Source organism: Lepisosteus platostomus, chromosome 3, assembly GCF_059453375.1.
Source record: "Lepisosteus platostomus isolate fLepPlt1 chromosome 3, fLepPlt1.hap1, whole genome shotgun sequence".
NCBI lineage: Eukaryota > Metazoa > Chordata > Actinopteri > Semionotiformes > Lepisosteidae > Lepisosteus > Lepisosteus platostomus.
The window spans coordinates 18015636-18038255 of record NC_142613.1 but is presented as its reverse complement, the minus strand read 5'-3'; the positions used below and the strand labels follow the sequence as shown (position 1 = coordinate 18038255).

General features: G+C 34.7%; 1 protein-coding gene across 1 annotated transcript in view; it reads right to left on the bottom strand.

Annotated features, from left to right (window-relative positions):
• tmem63a (transmembrane protein 63A) overlaps positions 1-22372 on the bottom strand; it is a 40545-nt gene extending 18173 nt beyond the window's left edge. The window contains exons 1-10 of the mRNA XM_088624786.1: positions 22048-22372; positions 18087-18275; positions 12805-12884; positions 11272-11350; positions 9857-9894; positions 9119-9261; positions 8733-8784; positions 6953-7061; positions 4182-4252; positions 335-415 (exon numbers count right to left, since the gene is read on the bottom strand). Coding sequence (XP_088480912.1) covers positions 335-415; positions 4182-4252; positions 6953-7061; positions 8733-8784; positions 9119-9261; positions 9857-9894; positions 11272-11350; positions 12805-12884; positions 18087-18251 — 818 coding nt within the window. The 5' untranslated portion in view covers positions 18252-18275; positions 22048-22372. The remainder of the gene's footprint in view (positions 1-334; positions 416-4181; positions 4253-6952; positions 7062-8732; positions 8785-9118; positions 9262-9856; positions 9895-11271; positions 11351-12804; positions 12885-18086; positions 18276-22047) is intronic.
• Positions 22373-22620: the final 248 nt, after the last annotated feature.

The window sequence follows — 22620 nt, the reverse complement described above, 5'->3', positions numbered from 1 at the left end:
TAAAAAATGAGAACATGTACTTTTCACTCATGCATATCAAAAGTTCAAAAAGTTTAGCACCTATATTCTCAAGTTAGTTATTTGCATTATTTTGTATCATTATTATTTTAGCTCCGCATAATTAGGGACAAAAAGTACTGCATTTCAGAAATTTAAAAACAACAACTTGCATAATGCAGGCTTATGAGTTGAAAACAGAAGGGGAATATGGAAAATGCTCTTCTACACAAAGGAGGATTTAGTGTCAACAATCAAATCCTTAAGAGCAAATGTAACTTGCATTGCACAACTTAAAATATCATTCATACAATCTTTACCATATCGGCAACCTCACCTTTCTTTGTCCAAGAAGATTAGTTTTGCAACATCATAGCACAAACTGATTTCTGAGACAAGACACCCTGGGTATGCGTCACTATGGCAACATCATAGAAAAGGACAAGTTAGTAGATGTGAGAAATTCAGTCACTAAAAATACACACTATTTGTAGTAAAAACAGCTAAAACATCTATTGCTTAATCCTAGAAACAAAAATAACCTCCAACTAAATAAAGAATTCACAGTTTGGGATTTTAACCAAAGAACGTGTTAAGAAAAAAAAAGATAAAGAAGGCTTTCAGCACATTAAATGTCATTAGTAACTAACCAAAGTCATTTAAAAAAAACAAGAGGTTATCAACTTATATAATATGGATGGGTAGCATGTTCCAGTCTGCTATGACCCTTGGTATAAAAAACTCTCATTTTCAGTCTTAAATGCACTACTCTGTAGTTTCCACTCTCACTGTGCTTTAACTGATTATGAAAAGCTGCTTTAAGGAATCTGAATACTTGAAACAGGCATCCTTGTAGTACTCTATTGAAGACATCCCTTTAATTCTGGGAATCTTGTTGCCCTTCTTTGAACTGATTCCACAACATCTATATCTTTAATCTAACACGTTGTCCAACTGTGAACAACATTCTAAATGAAGCCTTCTAATACATTAGTATTATACAATCATAACAACAACGTCTCTTGACTTAAATTCTATACTGGTTTAATTATATAGAGGTTTATTGCATTTTCCTTTCTTATTGCTTTCCCACATTGCCTAGCAAATAAAAATGGTGCACCAATATAAACACTTTGGTCTTTTTCACAGGCAGCTTCTTTAAATGTAGCATTTCCTATCTTATATTTTCTGATTATATCTGCAACTTGCATGTAACACTCTGAACTTGTCTTTACTACATGTCATTGACTATGTGTTTGCTTTGGCTTGAATTGTGCAAGTCTTTTAGTCTTTTTAATTCCGTATCACAGATTCTACAGTCTTTGTTAAAACTCATATTCTTGTGCAAACCTCCCGAGTTTACTAATTATACAAGAATCTACAGTGCTGCTTGAAAGTATGTGAACCTTTCATCTTTCATGTCTTAGACAAATAATCTTTAAGAATATTTTATCTGAACTCCAATATGTAATAAAGATAACCTGAATAACAGATATATATTCAAAAATATATATTGGTTTATGATTTAATGCATAAAACATGTTCATTTAACAGATTCTCAATAATCACTGTGAGCTAAAGTAAATGAACCTAATGAGCAAACATTTCATATAGTTACTAATCAGTCTCTCACACCTGCTTTGAGGAATGTTTGTATATTCTTCCTTCAACTAGTCCAGATTGTTGGCAATCTTGCATGAACAGCTCACTTCAGGTTCTGACACAACATTTCCATGAAGGTGAGATTTGGCCTTTGACTCAGCTATTCTAAAACACAAAACTTCTACCTCTTAATCCATGCTTTGGTAGATCTGCTGGAATTTTTAGGTTCATTGTCAGGAGATTGTCAATTTCAGCCCAACTTCAATTTACAGAGGGCCTGATGTTTTCATCCAAAATATCTTCCTTCAAAGATGGTGAGTCATCCAAGTCCATGAGCAGAAAAGCAAAGCCCCAAACCATGGCCAACACCAAGCTTAACTGGGGATAAGGTTATTTTGGTGGTAGTCAGTGTTAGGCTTTTTGCCAAATGTGGTGTTTTTCGCTGTTGCCAAAAAAATAAATTTTAAACTCATCCATCCAGAGAACATTATTTTAAACATCTACAAAACAGCCATCCAGATAGTCTTTTCCAAGCTTATAACAAGCAGCGATGTTTTTTAGAGCAAAGGTTTTCTTCTGGCTGCCCTACCTAGCAACGTCATTGCTATTCAACTTGTGTAATTTTGTTGAGGTATGGACATCCGCTGCAGCAAGAGAGGCCTGGAGATACATGGCTGTGGTCCTGGGGTTCTTTTGGACATCCTGTATGTTACTCTGTAGGATAATTTTAAAGGACGTCCACATCTAGGTAGATCACCATGATCTTAACTTTTCTCCATTCGTAGACTATTTGACTTACAGTTGAATTTCAAATCATTTTGCTATCAGCCCCCCCCCAGGCTGATGAGTTCTTATATCGTTCTTCCGGAGGTCATCTGAGGTCTCTTTAGATTGTGAAATGGTGTATTACACTAACCTGTATGAGTAAGACCAAACTGACTAGGTTTCCTACCTTTATATATTTGGTACCCAATTATTTTAGTACCTAGTTGTACTTAATGTACATTATTACTTATATAATACTTAATGACCACAGAGAATCAGGACCTCATTTTTTTGTCTCATCCGAAGGGCAGCACCTTTTTACAGTATAGTGTCCCTGTCACTATACTTGGACATTAGACTGCAGAGTGAGCTCCCCCTACTGGCCCCACTAGCACCTGCTCAGCTTCAGTGGATTGCCAGTTGTGAGTTGCAGGGTGATATGGCTGCTGGCTTATCACTCATCTTAGTCTACATACCTCATAGACTAAGATAATGAACCTTGTGGTTTACTTACTTTTGCAATGTAGTAATTTTTATTTACCCAATTATTTTTCTATTGCATGCATCAATTCCTCTAAACAATTTTTGGATAGAAAATCTTTTTTTAGAAATGTAGGGACTAGATTTCATTGAACAAGGATTAATAGTGAAAATGTAACATTTAAAGAACTACAACAGGAGTTTAAAAACTTTCAAGCAGCACCATAGTTTACTAACTTTACAACAAACTAGGTATTGGATATAAAGGAAGAATGTTCTCAGTTTTTTATTCATCAACCAGCTCTCAATCAAAAAAGTATGCTTTACCTTGAAAGCTTACAGAGATTTCATGACAGCACAATGTAGCAAATTTTATACACAGGCACAAACTATTTAACTGAGATGTATTTAAAATGTGATTTTATCCAATTAATTTACAGATTCTTTTGAAAAAAATAATATACTTAAGCCCTCGCAGAATTTAAGTTCTTTGACAAATTACTGCATTAAAGTAATATCTCCCAAGTGTTTCTAATTGTTAAACGTTTATTTAGGTTGCATCATGAAACTAACGGATTGGGATAAACCTTAAGATCATTGTGAATTTCTTTCTTATTGAACCCCTAAAGTTAAATATTTTTACTTTAATACAATTTCCACTTCATATTCTGGTCTTTGGTCAATTTTCTGGCTACCATCTCTGAGATAATTTCACTTTATCCTTTATTCTCTGTCTGCTAGTGAAAAAAAACAGCATTAGAATGTTGTTTTCATTCTTTCTCATGGTTATTCTAACATTCTCTTCAACTAATAATAAATAATAAACATTATTTCATATAATTAGAAAGTATTTAAAACTGGTAGTAACAGTTATAGATATCCCAGTAACATGTTTCAGATACTGGTATAAATTTTCAATTTTATTCTTTTCTTTAATTGAAAGTTGTTTTTAATTCATTTTATAAAGTGCTTGCATTCGTATATAATGGATTGTTTAAAAACCATGTGGGTCACTGCTTTCTTGAGCTTGATTTACCTGGACTAAGAAACAGTTCTGTACTTCCAGCAGATTAGTCTTAAAATGTCGACTACTCTCTGATTCCACACACATCGGTTCTGTTCTGATTCTCTTAAAAGAATTGCTTCATTTAATTGCTTCATTGTCTGTTCTCATAAAATTATAAACCTTTATTGTGGACTTCATCTGTACAGTTTCAAAATATACAGCATGATCCCAGACCCCTAATGGTTCTGGGATCCCAATGGCTACCTCTGTTTTCATTACTCTTTATCATTACAGATTCTCTAACTGAATAAGAAAGCAATCAAGCACTTACTTAAAATGTGTTCTAAGAGCATCTTCACTTGCATCTCTTGGCATGGAACATATAAACAAAGTAGGTTTCACCTAGTGAAGAAGACATAAAAAATGAAGAAAAGTTGCAAACATTCATTCACAAATGAATAAATATTCTATTACACTATTAGTAACAGCTGTAAGGCAGATCATTTTGAATGGCTATATCCCATCTTGTCCTGTTTTTGTCCTGTTTTTTTTTTAAACTACTCACATCTTTTAATCCTTTAATACAAATTATGTTTGGATGACTGATTTGTGAGATATTTCCAGACTGGTTTAAGTATAATGAGACAGACGCTATCCATCTTTTAATTTTCTGAACTGCATTATCCAGTACAGGGGTGTAGGGAAATCCAAAAGCCCAGCCCTGCACACAACAGGCGCAAGGCAGGATACACCCTGGATGGGATTCCAGTCCCTCGCAGGGCACACAAAGACAGAAACGCACACACACCAGGGCCAGGTTTTTCCAGAAGCCAATTAACCCACTGGTATGTTTGGAACGTGGGAAGAAACCCATGCAAACACAAGGAGAGCATATAAACACCAAGTAGCTTAATAAATTATTAAATTAGCTTCATAAACGGTCAGTAATCACTTCTCTGAAAATATATTCAGTAGCTCTTTATCAAGTGGTTATTAGTCTAAATCTGTTTTAAGGGAACTAAAACAGTAAAAAGTAAGAGGTTGCTCTACAAGCCCAATACAATACATATGTAGGGTTCATGCAATATTACTGAATTAAATGATTAGAACAATACACAGTATTTTTCAGCATCAATTGATGTAGAAGAATAAGCATTGTTATGCCATTGCAAATGAAATACAATTAGGTTATAAGTGAATAACATTTTATATATAAAAGTTTGTCTACTAAATTATTATAAAACATACAGTATATTATACTGTACATATATGACATAATTTAGGTACTTCTTAGACATGCCCAAGTTTAACAAACCCTCTGGTTACTCACAGCACTTACATTTGAGCTCACGAGACATTCCAGTCTGGTCAATGTGCAAAACAATCACGAGCAAAACTGTTCCTTCTTAGAACTCTGGACTGCTTGAAGCTGTCCCATACCAGTTTTTAATTCATTTTAACTATAAACTTGGTTACGTTTGTCTCTATAACTTCTAGTGAAGCTTGTTAACAGGCCACAACAGAAGAATTATGTTTTTAAAGTAGTTATTTTGTAATTTCCTGTGCCTGTTTTTACAAGGATTTTAATCATAGGAGATTTTAACAAAAAATGTCTCATCTTAGTTTTGCTGATAAAGAACAGTATTATGTGCTTTCATGAACGGTTTTGACTTCACTTAGCGTGAGAATATTCCCCACTCAAAATCAAAGAATGAATTAGTCCTAGTTATCACCTTTGGTAAGCCAGTTGACCTTCTCTTAAAAGTCAATCAGCTTACTACGTGTTTTTATCTAAAACTCAGAAGATCACAATACATACTTCATTTCATGTTTACACTTTCAAGAACAATTGATGTATTTTCAAAATTAATCCATCTCACTTTTCAGAGTCTTTCTTCCGCTCCTATCTGAAAAACACTTCACTTAAACCCGTCAGGTGTTCCTTGGATCTCACTCCCTCTGTCTTGCTGTTTGGAATGAAGTTGGCAATTCTCTGTTCTCTATCACACTGGCACACAGATCATCAATGAATCATAAGGTCTGGAGTGGATCCCTTAGGCCTGAAATGTGCAGTTATTATCCCCCTAGTAGAAACTCTATCTGCATAGCAATCATTGAGTGATAAGATAATTAACTTGTTATTGTTGGGTATGATTAATCATAATTATGACTGGTTTCATTTCTATGCTGCTGATATCCAAATTTTTGTTCACAAGAAACCTGATGTTAATCAAGCGCTGTCTCATATGCAACAGTGATGTATGCAACAGTGTTTTATACATCTGAACTCTGACAAGATCAAAGCTATGCTCATTGCTTATCAACTCCACAACTCTGCTATCAACTGTCAACTTTAGTTTGACTATTGACGGTGTTGGAATCTCTCCTAGTATTAGACAGTCAAACGAGGAATCATGGGGGTCATATTTGACTCAAACCTTTACTTTCTTCACTTTAAACAAAAAGGATATATAAACAAGAAAGTTTCTAAATCATAGCTGAATAACAATATGAAGTATATTCACTTTCAATACATTTAATTTGCAAAAAAGGCAGTCATAATCAATGTACTCTGTCCTACCACTAATTGTATTACCCTCCTCTAGAGGCAGGTCTCCAATGGAATATCACCAAGGAAAAAAAGAAATGTAGTTGGATGACGTATAATGTATTCTCCATTACAATGGAGAATACTGAAATACTCATCCTCTGTTACGTAATGTATTGTAGAGGCTCGGTCAAAACACCCATGAAAACCTCATAATTTCTTCAGTTCTTGCTCAACATATCTGTATACAGTAAACACTGAAAAGGCCCAAAGCTAAGCTGTCCTTTAAGAGCCTAGATTAAATGAGATCTTAAACCAACGCCTAACCCAAAATACTATTTTGTGTTTGACAAGAGATTATTGCTTCTACACAGCAGTCAATATTGGGTAAGACATAATTGTCATTACATGAAATCAAAGGTGTAACTCGCATTCAATTGTACAATAGGTTCTTTTTCTTTTTTGTTTGCGATTCCCACAAATCAGGTCATAATGATAACACACCACATGCATCCCTAGGATTTACACAATCCAGCACATTTATGAATACTCACAGTATCCTTGTCCAAATATTTCATCTGAGATGTGTGATGTCTCATTACAATTACTGTAAGCACAAGGTATAGGACGGCAAACACAGTGTGAAGCCACAGAAGATGGCTCCTGAAAAAAAAAGCAACTTTAAAATATGTCTTCCTTAGTAGATAGCAGTTACATTTAATGAAACAGAAAGATAAGTAATGGACACAGATACAGCATTTACTCCACAATTGTAATGTCAGTTCAAAGTCTTAATGTTGAAATACACATCCATTACTGTGAGGCTGATAAAATGAGGTTGATGTAATTCCTGCCCTAAAAATAAAATGGCTTAAAATTAGATGACAGGACTGTGAGAATTCTGACAGCCAGCTGAAAGATCATTACCTGCTATTTTAAGCTCAGAAGCACCCGTCACAAATTTCTGTGACATCTACCATTTTTTGAAAGCTTGTTTTGAATCAAACGGTATTCCTTCACACATACCAAGAAAATTGGAAACTAACATACTGCAGCAATGAAGGGCTAGATATACAGGGGAACTCTGTTATTAGTTTCATTTATTAGGGAGCCATTTCAGTATTTGTCTGTCTTGTTTTGCTTACTTATTGATAGAGTTCCATTTCTTTGCACTTTTGTTTTGCAGCTTACTTCATGTGGCATAGTAAGAATCACCACATGAACAGCATTCCTTATTGTTGTATTGACCACTACTATGTTATTCTTAGGCAAATTTAGTACATTATTTTAAAAACAATTTTTCTTCTTCAAAATGTTGTATTGTTATTAAATCAAAGCAGTTAGAAAAAAGCATCATTAAGTTACAGCCTCGGCTTAGTTTCATGTGTTTTGTGCTTTGTTAAGTGTGCATATCATCTAAACTCTTTTGCTTGATATCATAAAATATTTCTGTGATATCTACACTTCATGTGTGGCAAACGTGCTTTAAGTGAAAAGAGTGATAAGTTGAGGGGAAAGCAAAAATAATGGTGGACGTGCTGTGTACATTTCATAAAAGTCCATTACAAAACCATCCTTTCCATTTGTTGTTTTGCCTTTCGTCAAGGTTCTTGGGAACATAACTAAGAAGAATATCATTTTTTATAGAAGAATAATTCAATAGAAAATAGAAGAATTGTACTTAGAAACTTGCCCAGTATTTTGTACAACATCTGGATAGGCAAAATCTTTGTCTTGTTGCAAATCTCTGTGGCTATAAGAGGGCATTCCAAAAATTCAGGATAATTTCTAAACAAAATCAGGTATCACAGATTGAATTGGATGGCTTCTCTATATAGTCCATCTGCTTTGTAACAAATCCCTCAAGATATTTATTTGCCATATACAATTTCTTGCATTAGGAATTTGTCTTTTCGCATACCCCAGCTTGCTCTCCATGAGACACACAGGCACACAAATGGGGAAAGAGAAGCTTGGGGTCAGACCGCAGGGTCAGCCATTTATATGGCACCCCTGGAGCAGCTGGGGGTTAAGGGCCTTGCTCAGGGGCCCAACGGAGTAGGATTACTCTGACTTCAAGGGTATTGGTTAATAAGGACTATGATTTGTCAGTGATTCTTGCTTTCAGATCCAAGAAAAACATTCTACCTGAACTATATTAAGAAACTTTTGAAGTGTTGGAATAAAGTTCAAGTAGAGAAGTGATGTTTTTGTAGAAACAATAACAAATGGGCATCTAAACTTCAAACAATAATTATATAATTATATTCATAATACTAATTGATAGTTTGAGTGAAGCAAAATTATTTAACTTTTTTATTTTAGAAAACTTACTCCTTCTGTATGTTTACTATAGTTGTTCTTCCAAAACTGTAGGGGTCGGTACCTGCAACAGAATTAAATAACACATAACCAAGACTACTGACAGGTCAAATCCACAACAATTTCATACTGTATACGGAACCACATGTGAGCCTAAACCACACATAAATTATCCTTACTCATTATAAGTGCCAAAGACTTGTCTTTGATTCAAGCAGTAGATAAGTGTAAATAAGGGTCATACATTTTTCATATAATATAAAAAAAAAGAATCGGGATAAAATCTGACCAAATATTAACTCAATACATTAACAAATATTGCTGAAAAAAGGTTCTCCTGTATTTTTCCAAAATACTTTCATTACTTGTCTCTAGGTAAAACATGTGTTGAGTGTTACCTATCAGATTTCCTGAGAGGTTGACAGGCAGAATAATGGCCACAGAGGAAACACTGAAAACTGCCAAGAGCCCGATGAGATGGCGCTGGAAGGAGAGGTAGTAGATGGCATCCTTGCCACATTTTTCCTGGATCTTTTCTTCACTGCAAGAAAAAAAGCATTTTACTTCTACATCTACAAGCTCTTATCCCCCAATTTGTACTGGTCTATTTGAAAAACATATTAATACCATAATTACTTATGGTTAGCAGTAGTTGTAATACAGTATCAACTGGCATTAACATGTATTTTGTCCTGTCTTTCATCTGACTGTAGTCAGATATTAGATAAGAGAAGATCACTTTATTAGCCATATACTGTACAATTTCTTGCATTAGGAATTTGTCTTTTCGCATACCCCAACTTGCTCTCCATGAGACAAAGACACACAGAAAGGGAGAGAAGCTTGGGGTTAGAGCGCAGGGTCAGCCATTGTACAGCACCCCTGGAGCAGCTGGGGTTAACGGCCTTGCTCAGGGGCCCAACGGAGTAGGATTCCTAGGATTTGAACCGGCAACCTTCCAGCCACAGGTGCAGATCCTTAACAGCAGTGCCACTGCTCCGCCCCATAATATATATGATATTATGCTCATATAAATGCTCAATTAAAAAGAGAAATGTAATATGTGAGTCTAGAAAATGTTTACAAAACATAGGCTAATGAGTTTTGTTTAAATCCTTACATGAAAAGTTACTTACTCCATTCGTATAGCAAAAGTAAACCATGAGCAGAATCCCTGAGAAGAAACATGAGATGTTAATTAGCACTTCATGACTTTTTAGTGGGGATGAACTCAAAAAGGTTCCCATTTGCTTGAAAGACAGATAAAGAAGGCTAATTACAAATGGAGAACCAGAGAGAGAACACATTATTATTATTATTATTATTATTATTATTATTATTATTATTATTATTATTATTATTATTAAACATTAATTAATAAAGAAAATGTATTCTTCTGGTCAAACTTTTGAATTTCTAAAAACTTCTCATTGTATGAGAAGATCGTCCCATTTTTAGGGTCAATAATTGTTAATAATAAATCTCGAATCAACACAGGAACTCTATCCTACTTGGAAAAGATGAGGAATACATGCACATATCAGTGTCAAAATCAAATGATCAAACTGATACTTGATTCGGCTTTAACATATAATACTGAAAACGCACAAGCAACAGGTCAGACACAGAGCTCACTGATGCACAGCAATCCAGATTCCAGATTCCTGACCCCATCAAACCACTGTGGTTTTTGGTCCCTTGTGGATCACCACTTAAACATAGCCCATTAAACCAGTACAACCACTTAAACAAAGCCCAGGTAAAATACAGCACTCTGGACTACAGACACCAACCTGAGGTTGGAAGGCACTATGGGTGAATGCTGAGATAGGTGGGGCAGGTAGAGGAAAACACGTTTTTAAGAAAACTTCAGCATGTAAAATATAGCATTATACAAATTTTCTTTTGTTCTTTTATACATGGGTAAGAGACACAAACTATATCAGCAACAACCTACAATTTAAATATTTGTATATGGCAAGTTAATACACTTTACCCCACTACATATGAAATGGGTTTGGAAACTAAAAATAAATGTTGGAAAATAAATTTTGCCCCCATTTCTCAATTTGCCTCTGTCAGACTCAGGTGACGCTCTCACAGATTCCTACGTAATTGCTGTTAACACAGCTAAGAAGTCAGTACATGCACTCTGCTGTGACTAGTTCCATTCAGTCATACTGTCTGCTTCATGTGCCACTGGGGCAGTAAGGACACCACGCCAAAGCACACTGTTGCACAAATTCAGCTTTTTGTCACAAATGCCACAACAGCTATAGGAGCAGCATAGTCGTTAAATTACTGACAAAGACAAGAAAAAAAAAATATATATTCCTGTTTACATTATTAATCTATGAGACACTGTTTAGACTGTCTGGAAACTTCCAATTAACCACAGTATTTTATTATCATATTTAGCTGAGGTCATTTTTTGCATTTTGAAAGTGGGGAGACAGCATCCAATGTGCTCATGGCACAACAGATTTTAACTGATTTATTGGCTGAAAAACAGAGGAGCCCCCAGATGAAAATAATTGTCTTTTGCCTCTACCCTCTCATGTTCAAGTTCCTCAGAAGTTGAAATGGTGGAGGAAAGTCTTCCATATTTCCTGTGAGAAGTTCCTGTGAAACTGAGAACACACATTTCAGGAAGATTAGAGGAAATAACTTCACAGCAGGAATGACAACACTACAGCTGCACTTAAGCTGTTGATTTCTTTAAATACAATGCTTACAATACTTGTCATTATTACAGACTATGAGGTTAACATGCCTGTAACAATTTAAACATAAGAAGATACAAAGGATTACACACAAAATAATTTGGCCTGTTTAGCTTGCTTGATTTCTAGAAGCAAAGTGATCCTAGATTTCTTCATTTGCTTCTTGATGGAAGCCAAACTCACTTTCAACAGCATGGTTTTTTAAGTTTATTTCAGACTCCAATAAAACGAACACTCCACTGTTACAAATTTTTGCTAGAACAAAGCATGCATTTAACAGGTTTTTATCACTCTATGACGATGTTATCACAACAAAGGTGCTTCCCTTCATAGTCACTTCCCTTATGATCTTGCTTACTTAGTATTACATTTTAATTGAACATCCTACTTATTTTTAACATTGTGTCTGCATGCAGATTCAGAGACCCTTGATTAAACCAGATTCGATTCCTGAACGCGAATGTTCTTTTAGGTATCAAGTGCTTTAACACCAATTCCTTCTCTGTCTCTCCAAAATTCTCTATTGATGTTGTAAAAGTTTATTCCATGCTGAAAAAAAAAGAAGAAAAGAAACAACATTTCGGCTGTGGAGCCTTCTGACACACCCGAAGAAGGCTCCAGAGCCAAAACGTTGTCTCTTTTCTTCTCTTTTCAGCATGGAATAAACTTTTACTTGTTCCTTTGTGGCCTACACATGCTGACGCAGCTTCCTACAGTACTTGAACTATTAATGTTGTATTGTGTAACATTGCTCTCCACTAGTCAAGCTTTTATGATTTAAATTACATCAGATCACATGCTAGTGCTGTAACTTCTGCTTCTTTCAATTTGTTTCTTATAATCCTGGAATTTAGTTAGAAGCACTCAATTACCTGGTCCTTTGACATTTTGTTTTTCCCTTCAGATCTCTTTGTGACTAGCATTTTTGAATCTCTTTTAAAAACTATCATTGGATTTTCTTCATTTCCAATTCAGTTCAAATGCTTCGGAGTTTCTAAATCCTTAACCCACACCTATCAGATTCAGTTTTAATCCATTATTTTCAGCTTTTTTTTAGCACCAGACATACTTATCTGTAGTAAAATGAAAATATTTGTATGGTTATAAATGTCAGTTTTGAGTAAAAAAATGTTTGTTAAAAAATCATTGTTAATGTTCTACCACATTGTTAATGTTAAGTTTTTTTTCCCCCCAAACACTTCAGAATTCCAATAGGATGAATATGGATATAGAAACACTATTTCATAGGAAAGTCCCATGAAAGGTAGCACAGGGACAAAAACACATCCATTTATTTATTCATTTTAAGTTGCAGTTTTGACCGTTGTTCTTTTGATGATACCCAATTATACGGTACTTACCTGTCGGCATCAGACACCAGGGCCAGTCTCCCATAGTCCCACAATATCTTTCTAATGATAGAAAAGATGGCCAATAGGATCTAGAAAAAAAAGGTATTTCTTTGTTCAAGCAAAGTGCATGCTTGGATCAGTATTTAAAACTTAAACAGCTCAACCGCATCTCCACCTTAAAGACATTAGGAACATGGTCTTCCCTTAAACTGTCAAAGTCAATTATCTCATTGAAACTACTGAAAATGCAAGACTAAGGTAGAGACACACTGGCGGGGCTCACTGAATAGTCAGTGGCCTTCCATAAACTGTGTATTCCTGTGCACTGCAGTGTTTCCATAATATACAGACTCAGACTCAAACAAACCATTATTTCAACCAACACACAATTGATTGTCTGAAATCTTATTTTGTCTTATTCAGTATTTGCTCATTCCAAGGAACAATACCACTTAAATAATACCCAAACCTATTTGGTGACTATTAAAAATGCAAATAATTTAATACATACAGTCTGTGCCCAATTAATTATTAGTATGAAACATGAGACAGTTGCATTTTAATTGTACATCAATACATAGTAGTCCACAAATGTATCCATACCAAAAAAAAACTATATCCAAAGTTGATTTAGCAAAGAAAATGCAGCATTTACAAATGAAAAAATGACAATGGTAAAAATGTATAAAAAAAATACTATCTCATTATCATAACTGCAAACAAATAAGGACATATTTCTAAATACTGTACACAGTGCTGTAATCTATTCACAACCTGTAAATATTTAGAAAATATTCATATATATAATAAAATGTAAATTTTGTCTTCTATCTTTATTTTTCATCTGGTAGTTTCACAAAGCCTTAAAAAGTTAAAAGAAGCTTCTAGACGTCACCTTGATTATAACCAGGTATTGATTGAGGCTGAACACACACCTGTACACATCACCATTGGGAAATTCAGAGTATTGTCATAAATCCTAATATAATATCATTAACTCCAATAACTCAAATGATAGCTATTTAAATATGAGAAAGTCCTACCAACTGTGTTCTGGAATCAGATAAGTGGTTTGGGAGGATAACACACACCCACTGGAAACAATTGATAATCTCCAACAAAATATTAGGAAACTCTCTCTAAGTCTACTACTCAAGGCTGATCTCATGAATCTGAGGTCTGTGGTGCAGTACCATGGCAACATAAAACCAAACAGCATTTAGTTGCCAAATAGTAACTAAATAACTCCCATGTCAAATCTGACCACATTATACAGTAGCGTGAAAGGTAAAACCTATGTTAAAAAAGAATGCCATCTCTTCAGTGAAGAATACAAATAAATGTCTTTTAATTTAGATTATTTAATTTTTAATAATCTTTTAATTCGTTGGAGTTCTTATTAGAACTGAACAACAGACAAATTTCAAAGTTTGGCAGGATATTACTAACAAACAATGGTGCCTTCTGTAATGACACTAAAAACTGGGTTATAAATGAACTTTACAATAGGATAACAATAAAAAGCATGCACCAGACTGATTGACATAAAAGTTAAGAGAACATTCTTGGCAGACAGGAGGCTACTGTATATTGTAATTCAATATTGATGGAAAATTGCATTTGTTTTTGTAAAAACGTAATGAGAATTTCTCAAATAAAAAGAGCTAATGGTCTGTTCACATCCAACGTTCATTTGTGTTTTAATGCTAAACCTACATTAACTTTCTGACAAGTTAGTTTTAAAAAGGAAAAAGGACTACAATACTAGCACAAGCAGTGGCCATCCCGGATACTTCCTCCTAATATAGCAGTCTGTGAAACTTCCAAGATTTTGCAAGCTTTACTTAACTTATTTCACAAATGGTTTATTTAAATTGTATACTACATGTTACATTGTATAGTCTAGTTAAATGATACTTCTTATTGTTGTTAAGAATTGGAGGTTACCTGTAACAAGCAAGCAGACAAGACTTGGAATCTTTGTTAATTCCTTGTCTCTAGCACATACAGTAATTTCCACCCAGTATTAGCTGTAAATTATCCTCTAACCTTTACACACCAGCAAATTATAGCTGGGTTACTTATCTTTGAAATGCTGGTCACAATTTTAGTAAAGCTGGACTGATAAGTAAGCAAGTTTTTATATAACCTGCCCATGTATCTACCACTTTGAAACCTGATCACACCAGATTCAAGAAGCCAATAAAAGGTTGAGTTGATCAGTGTTCACACAAAAGTCATCTAAGGAATGTGGTCAAAGCAGCAAGCAGTCTTGGTGTGCCTAGAGAAAAAAGTTCTCTCTCCAGATCAGAAATTCCAAGGCAGTGCCTCAATATGGCAATGGGAAACAAAATAGTAGGTCTGACAGGTGAGATTCTAAACTGAAATTCAAAAGGATCTTTAAGGATATTCAGTAGAGTAGTTGGTGCCAGTCTGTTACCCTTCCTAAACGTTTAAACAGGCTTTTGTAAACTTGCGCAAAAGGCCTGAACTCAACTGAGGGTAAATTGAGTACCCTACAACCTACAAGTGTTTTGAAATTCCAAAAGAGGAAAAATCCAATATAAACAGATTATCTTTACAGCCTTATCAGTAACAATGAGATATGTTTCAACAATAAGGTTCTGTGTTTAGCTATGTGCCTTACAAGGCTGTCATTGCAATACCTTCAACTGACCAAAACACAATAGATAAACCTTAAGTATGAGTTCTGCATAAATGGTTTCCAGAAGTAAATGGCTTTTAAGGAAAACCATAACCTCTAATGTTCACAATCAACTACTACAACACAACTAATTCACGACACAATACTACAGATCTTTTTGGCTTTTTGTTGGTACACCCCAGCTACAGTATATGGTCACCACATTTGGTGCTGGAGCCTCAAACATAACACAGATCTGTCTGTCTACCATGCCACCACATGTTTTGTAACAAAATATTCAGTGGTCATTTCAACATTCAGCAAACAACACTAATAGAAATTAACTATGTTTGTGAGTTTCCTTCTTCTGATACTAATGATTACTTTAAAAAGATAAATATAGATATTTATATATAGATAAAAATCTTATCTCTGCATGATGCTGTTGGGTGGGCCTCTATAAGCTACATTAAGAGAATTCAAGTTTTCCCTCAAATGGCAGTAATTGTGGAATTCACAGAACTACTGTTTGTACTGCAATTTGATTTTATTAAGAATTAAAATATACCACAGAACCCTGTTCAAGATTATATTCATGCAATTATGTAATTTAATTCTACATATTGTGACTGAATACATTGTATTTTCATTCATTGTATATCCAGACATAAAACTATAAATAAAAAAAGGCAGACACTCAGCCTGGTATAAGGCTAAAAAACGCTCTTTATTAAAGGTATTTATTTTTCAAGTACAAACCAGGTAGGATATACAGTTAAAGGTGTAAACGTTATGCTAAAAGTGTATAATGGACAACTTAACCTAATAAAACCTAATTTAGAGTACAGTGAATACTATGAATTTTAATAGCCACATTGCAAATTGGTGATCTGAAATGAGTCCAAAGAAGAGCAATCACATATTTTCTAGGACTCAGAGGAATGTCTTATACCAGGGGTTGTGCAGGTCTGAGAGCTATTCTGAGAGCTGGCTTCTTTCAAGAAAGTGGTGGATGAGATTCTTAGATCAAATAGCTACTAAAAACCAAACAAGCTAAATAGGCCTTTCTCTCATGTCACTGAGCAGTTTTAAGAATAACGGTACTTTACGAAAAGGAGACTTAAAGCAGTATTACTAGAGGTAGGAAATATAAAAAATGCAAATAAATGTGCAAAGACATAGTCCAAATATGCACTATCAACCCTTCACATTTTCAAGATTCTCTGTTTTGACTTCAGGATCTTTAGCACTATATTTAAAATAATAATCTGGACATACAGAAGAATATTAATCTTATCAGTCTCAGTGAAATACATTTTAGGAGAAGTAATACGATTGAGGTCTTCAAAATTCCAAAGGAAAATATCCTTTGTACACGCAGTAAAATAAAACTGCACAGAATGCACTTTTGGGACAAACTACAGAGGGAAAGCCACTGAAATCTTTCAAATCTGGGCTTAATATTGTGATGTTTATAGGAAAATTACACTAATGCCCCAAAATGCCTATTTGTATCATTTCATCTATTATAATTCTCTTATTTGTTATAAATAGAGAAACAGGCCAAGTCAGTCTTCCCACCTCAAGATCTGATTTTCATTCTCAAGACTCTCTCTCTCTTTGGCTCCACTTCCCTCAACAGAAAGGGCAAAAGGTCACTCATTCACTGTATATACAGTATCCTATTCGTCCCTGCTTAAGTTTCAATTTCTATTCTATATAATATACTTCAATACAGTGTCCTGTGCAAATGCTACCTGTTTAGAAAATGTATGTCTGCAAATACACAAAGAACGTTAACTACAAGTAATGATGGCAGAGAAACAAAATTAATTACAGAGTACCTTATAAGATAATTGTAAAGGACTGTGCTCCTGTGTCTATACAAGCAAGATAAACTATCAAATTTGTTTTGACAGTTTTAGAATTGAGAAGTCTGCAAGGGAACCACTAACAACACATAAGATAAGAAACAAGCAAAACCAAACACAGAAAATATGTATTTTGGGTTACTTCTTTACCAGCTGCTGTAGATATTTCTTAGGCTTCTTTTCACATGACACTACTTGGTTTCAAGTGTTAGATTTATAAATCAATTAATATTACTAATATAAGCATTATATGCTAACACGTAACGTATGTCTTTTTTACTTTTTGATAGCTAATGCATTTACTTGCTCCTTTCTCTAATTCTGCCTTTGTTCTACATAGCAAAACACATTAAACATGTGGCACTAAGTCACAATGTAAGTTCTTCATTTACTTATTATTCTGTCACTCCTTTCAACTCGGTGAGATTAGCACACCTCACAGTCACAGCCACACAGTGCAAGTAAAACCTCAACAAGTGTTCTTAAATGCAAGTCAACTAATATTCTAGCTTGCTTTATAAGATTTACTTCTGCGATATAATCCAAAAGGTCTTATCTGCAAGTTAAAAGTAAAATGATTAAATTAATTAAAAGCTGTAAAGGAATCATTAGTTTTTTAAAAAAAAAAACATGTGACATGATAGAAAAAATAAGAATAAGATCTCCCCCACAATATTTTTTTTAAACATTTAAAAAACAGCTATGCCTTGCTCAGATGGGGCTCCTGTGGGACAGTGGACCCAGCATTCAAACCAAAAGGAAGCTAAGGAACTTACCCCAAAAAAGATAAAATCTATCAGAAGTACAACAGGGATGCCTCCGAACTGCACCCCCCGCAGTACAGTGCTCTCCTCTGCTGGGCTGAAACAATCTGTGTTATTAATGCTGGAGCCAGTGTTATTCGCCATTGTGAAGAGGGGAGGACTCAACGGGAGACCCATCTTCAGTCCATGGTTTGAACAAGTCTTGAAAAGAAAACAGCACACAATGTGGGTTTCGTTTTATTCCACTCAGCTTGTAACACACCACTTCCTCTTCCTCTCTACTTGCACCATACTGATAGTGCTACTCTAATGCAAGCCATTGGACAAGCACAGTCACTGCACAGAGGAGAAAAGAAAATCCCACAGAAACAAAGTTCTATGTCAGGGGAATTTTTGCAGATACTTCCTATGCAATCAGGGTCTTAAAGTTGCACAATCCTGTCATACTTGTTATTTCAATGCTTTTTATTTGGACAGAAATGACAAATAAACGTCATAATGAAGTTATTTGTGTACTGGTGTTTACCCTTCTGTATGTACACCTTGTCTGTTGGCAGGACAGACCTTTCTTGCATAAATTCCTCCAATGTCAACACCTGGAAAACATGAGGGTTTTCCCAATGGCTGAATTCAAATATTTTAAATTTTCCTTAACCTGAGATGCCCAAGGATTAAAAAAAAAATTAAAACATATGTATTCATCTATCAACATTGCAGCACATTTCTCTGCAATATTTCACTCTTCACATCAATTACATGAAACTGATTTTAAATATTTAAACTGTTTTGAGGTCTGGGAGGTTTTGAGGTTATATATAAGAATTCCCTTCCTTTACTGCAAACTAAATTGCTTTTTTTCATTTCTTCCCACAAACTGACAATTAACCCATAGCTCTTCTTTAGTATTATTCATTTCAGTTATTATTGTTTTAACCCACAGCAATTTTATTTTACTCTAAAATTCAGACAACAGGCTTATTGTCTGAAGTAAACAGATCCTAACTCTTAATCTTGAAGAGACAACTTTTTAACTGATTAAATGTTTTACACAACCCTTATAAACAAGTGCATCATGTAAATTTGAGCACAACAAAAGCACAGATATCTACAAATTATTTTCAATTTCATTGTAGGGTTGTCAGCCAGCCCCATAATTCCATGCCATTTTAAAACAGGACTCATTTTTTAAAGCTGTTTCTAAACTGCTACTCTTTTCCACATGTACTTGTATTGATCAGCACTGGAATCAGAATAATTTTGGAATTCTATATTTAATTCTCTTTCACAATTTTAGATGTGCCCCTCAAGCCCTCTCCTCTTATAGGTATCTTTGGTGTTCCTCTTAATCACAATTTATCTAATATTCAGTTAGGCACCCTGGCCTTCTCCACTATACTAGCAAGACATTTGATTTTGCTCCATGGGAAACAACTGGTTTCACTCACTTTCTCCGGCTTGAAAAAATTTGGTTTTCTCTCTGTGGCTCAACTGCAAAATTTTATTCTGCCTGGCAGCCCTTTTTAAATGTTATTTAATTGTAATATTCTTTCTTTTCCCTGAAAAACCAATAAACAAAGTGTAACAACTCAAATTGGTAATGATTCTATGTGACCATGGATACTGCTCAGAATTTTATGGTGCTCAGCCATATTTTTAAACAATAGATCGATTGAATGGATTGAGCTGTAGAGAAATTTGTTCACTAGACTTGCACAGAGTTGTGCTTCACTTTTAGCACAGCAGGTCAATAAACCTTTCTCACAACTACTTTTGAATGTCACACCTTATGACATCTGTCTTACTGCAGCTAATGCATTAAACCGTTTTTAGGGATTAATGAATTGCCTCACTAGCAGCGTAGCTTAGAAGTTGAAAAATAAAATGTCTTCTTCAGATGTTCATCATTTAACATAAAGAAACGCCTTATTCCTCCTTATCTATCTCAATATACAGCATTTATTAGCTTTGGGCAGTATATAATCACACAGTATACAGTATTTAGTATCTTTGGTTTAGGTTGTAAATGTGAGTCAAGGATTGACCTTCTTGGCAACATGACAAGCAAACTATGTATTTTTACCCACGATTTTTTACTCTGCTAAAAGGAGTTCCAATAATAATAATAATAATAATAAACTTTATTTTATATAGCGCCTTTAAAGGTGGCTTCTCAAAGCGCTTTACAGGATGACAATAACAATAAATAAGAAGACTACAACAATAAATAAGAAAAATTTCACAAGACAGGACACAATTATAATTACAGCAATACAACAATAACAATAGAGGAGACCGTGGAAGATGGTATTAAGAAGAGCAGAGGGGTGAAGAATGGAACCAGTTAAGTAAAGGCTTTTCTGAAAAGGAGGGTTTTGAGTCTGGATTTGAAGGAGTTTAGAGAAGGTGACTCTCTAATATCCTTGGGCAAGGAGTTCCAGAGCTTGGGGGCATAGCAGGAGAAGGCCCTGTCGCCCATACAATGTAGACGGGCTTGGGGGACAGTAAGGAGGGCAGAATTTGAAGAGCGGAGGTTGCGAGGTGGGGAGTAGGGCGATAAAAGTTCAGACAGGTATTGAGGTGCCAAGCCATGTAAAGCCTTGTAGGTGAGCATGAGGATTTTAAAGTCTACGCGGAATTTGACCGGAAGCCAGTGCAAGGACTCCAGGATAGGAGTAATGTGAACACTTGCACTAGATCTGGTCAGGATTCTGGCTGCTGAATTTTGGACATACTGATCCTTAAAGCTAAATTCCTTCAGAAAAACTGCACATTTACAAAACAAAGTGCATTATAAAAAAGTATCATATAATCACAGAATAGACAGGAGGACAAGGGAGTGAGGGGATATTTAAAAGTCATTGAAGTAATTTAGATTTGCATTCTACTCTTACTGTGAATTCAAACTGAATTGTTGTACGGGGTCCACTAAAATAGCGTAATCTTACTATTGTATTTATGGCGTAAATAAAGCATATAAAATATACAGTATGACAGTAGAAGGAAACTTTAAAATATGTCTTAATCTTCATGAAGTACAGCGATACAAATTAGGTCTCAATATATTTAGGATCATCTCTAAGGTTATGGACATAATATACGTCTTAACTTTTTTATTGATAATGTATTAAATATTTAACTTCTCTGAACTACGCTAAAAGTAATAAGGTGTTAACATTATGTGCCCGTAAAATCTATTCTACAATTTAGCAAATGAGCTGTATCTTTATCAACATAAATAAATGGTCATATGAAAAGCTTAGCTGACACCGATAAGTTATCGTAATACTCTTTTTTTTTTCAGGTTAAAATGTACCACTGTAACGACTGCAAATGGTGAAGCACTCTATACCATTACAAATAGAACAGTAATATTTCCTAAGATGATATACAACACCAATTTAAGGAACGTTAAATTATCATAATTTATCTCAAAATTTGCTTATTACGATTATATGCCTCATAAATGTGTACTTTCGCTGTACCTTTCTAACCTTGTTGCTAACAGCAGCACCTTACAGAACAGAATCAACTATAGAAAGCTGCAGTGATATTAGGAAAAAATAATACATCTTCAAGCTAAAGAACTGGTGAAAAGTCAGACTGCTTTACTTTCAATTTCTGACGCATCAAAAACAGGTGATTTTACGTCTTAATTCTATTCTAACAGCTGTTACAACTTAAGCCACTCCTTGCGTGTGCACAGTACCTCACTGTGTTTTATAAAGTTAAATAATCTGTTTTATGTAACTTAAATAACGATATGAAGACATTGTTGTCAGTTCATGTTTGTTTAAAAGAAAGCTGAAAATACACAAAACCGATTTACATGCCATCACCGCTACCCAAGTGCTTTTAACTATCCACGCAGTACTGCCTGGAAATGTCAAACCCAGCTTTAAAAAAACAATGATTAAAAATATCCATAGACCGAACACATCCAACAAAAAACATAAAACGTTTACAACACTAATACCTGAACAATGTACCCTGATGAGATTTCCCCATGACCACCGTTCCTGCTGCGAATTCCCAAGGTAAAAAAAGTTAGGAAGTTGTACGATGTCCGCCCATGCGCACTGGTCACAAAGTTTTTCTTGTACGGTGAGTTTCGGAAGTCTATTATACCAAGCTAGTATTCTAAAAAAACACTCGAGGTAATGTGTTGCACGGTCAAGGTTTTTTTAGTTTGTTTTCAAGATAACTTGTTTAATAACGCAAGTTTGGTTTTACTTTTATGACAGACTGAAAACTGACATTTGTCGTAGAAGTCACATTTCTGGTGCAACTACTTTTTTTCATTTGGGTTTGCTTAAATAATTGTTTACCGTCGTGTCACATGTAGTCACATGTTTAAGGATTGTATATCACTTAGGTTAGCAACGTACTGTGAACAGAACTGGTGTTTCAGAACGTTGTTTGCAAAATAAGGTCAGATGATTCAACAATCTTTTTATCAGTAACAAATTACAAGTATCTCTATGGTTTTGATGCAGTAAAGTTTATCGTTAATTGTGTGTAAACTCAGAAAATATACATTACAGATTAC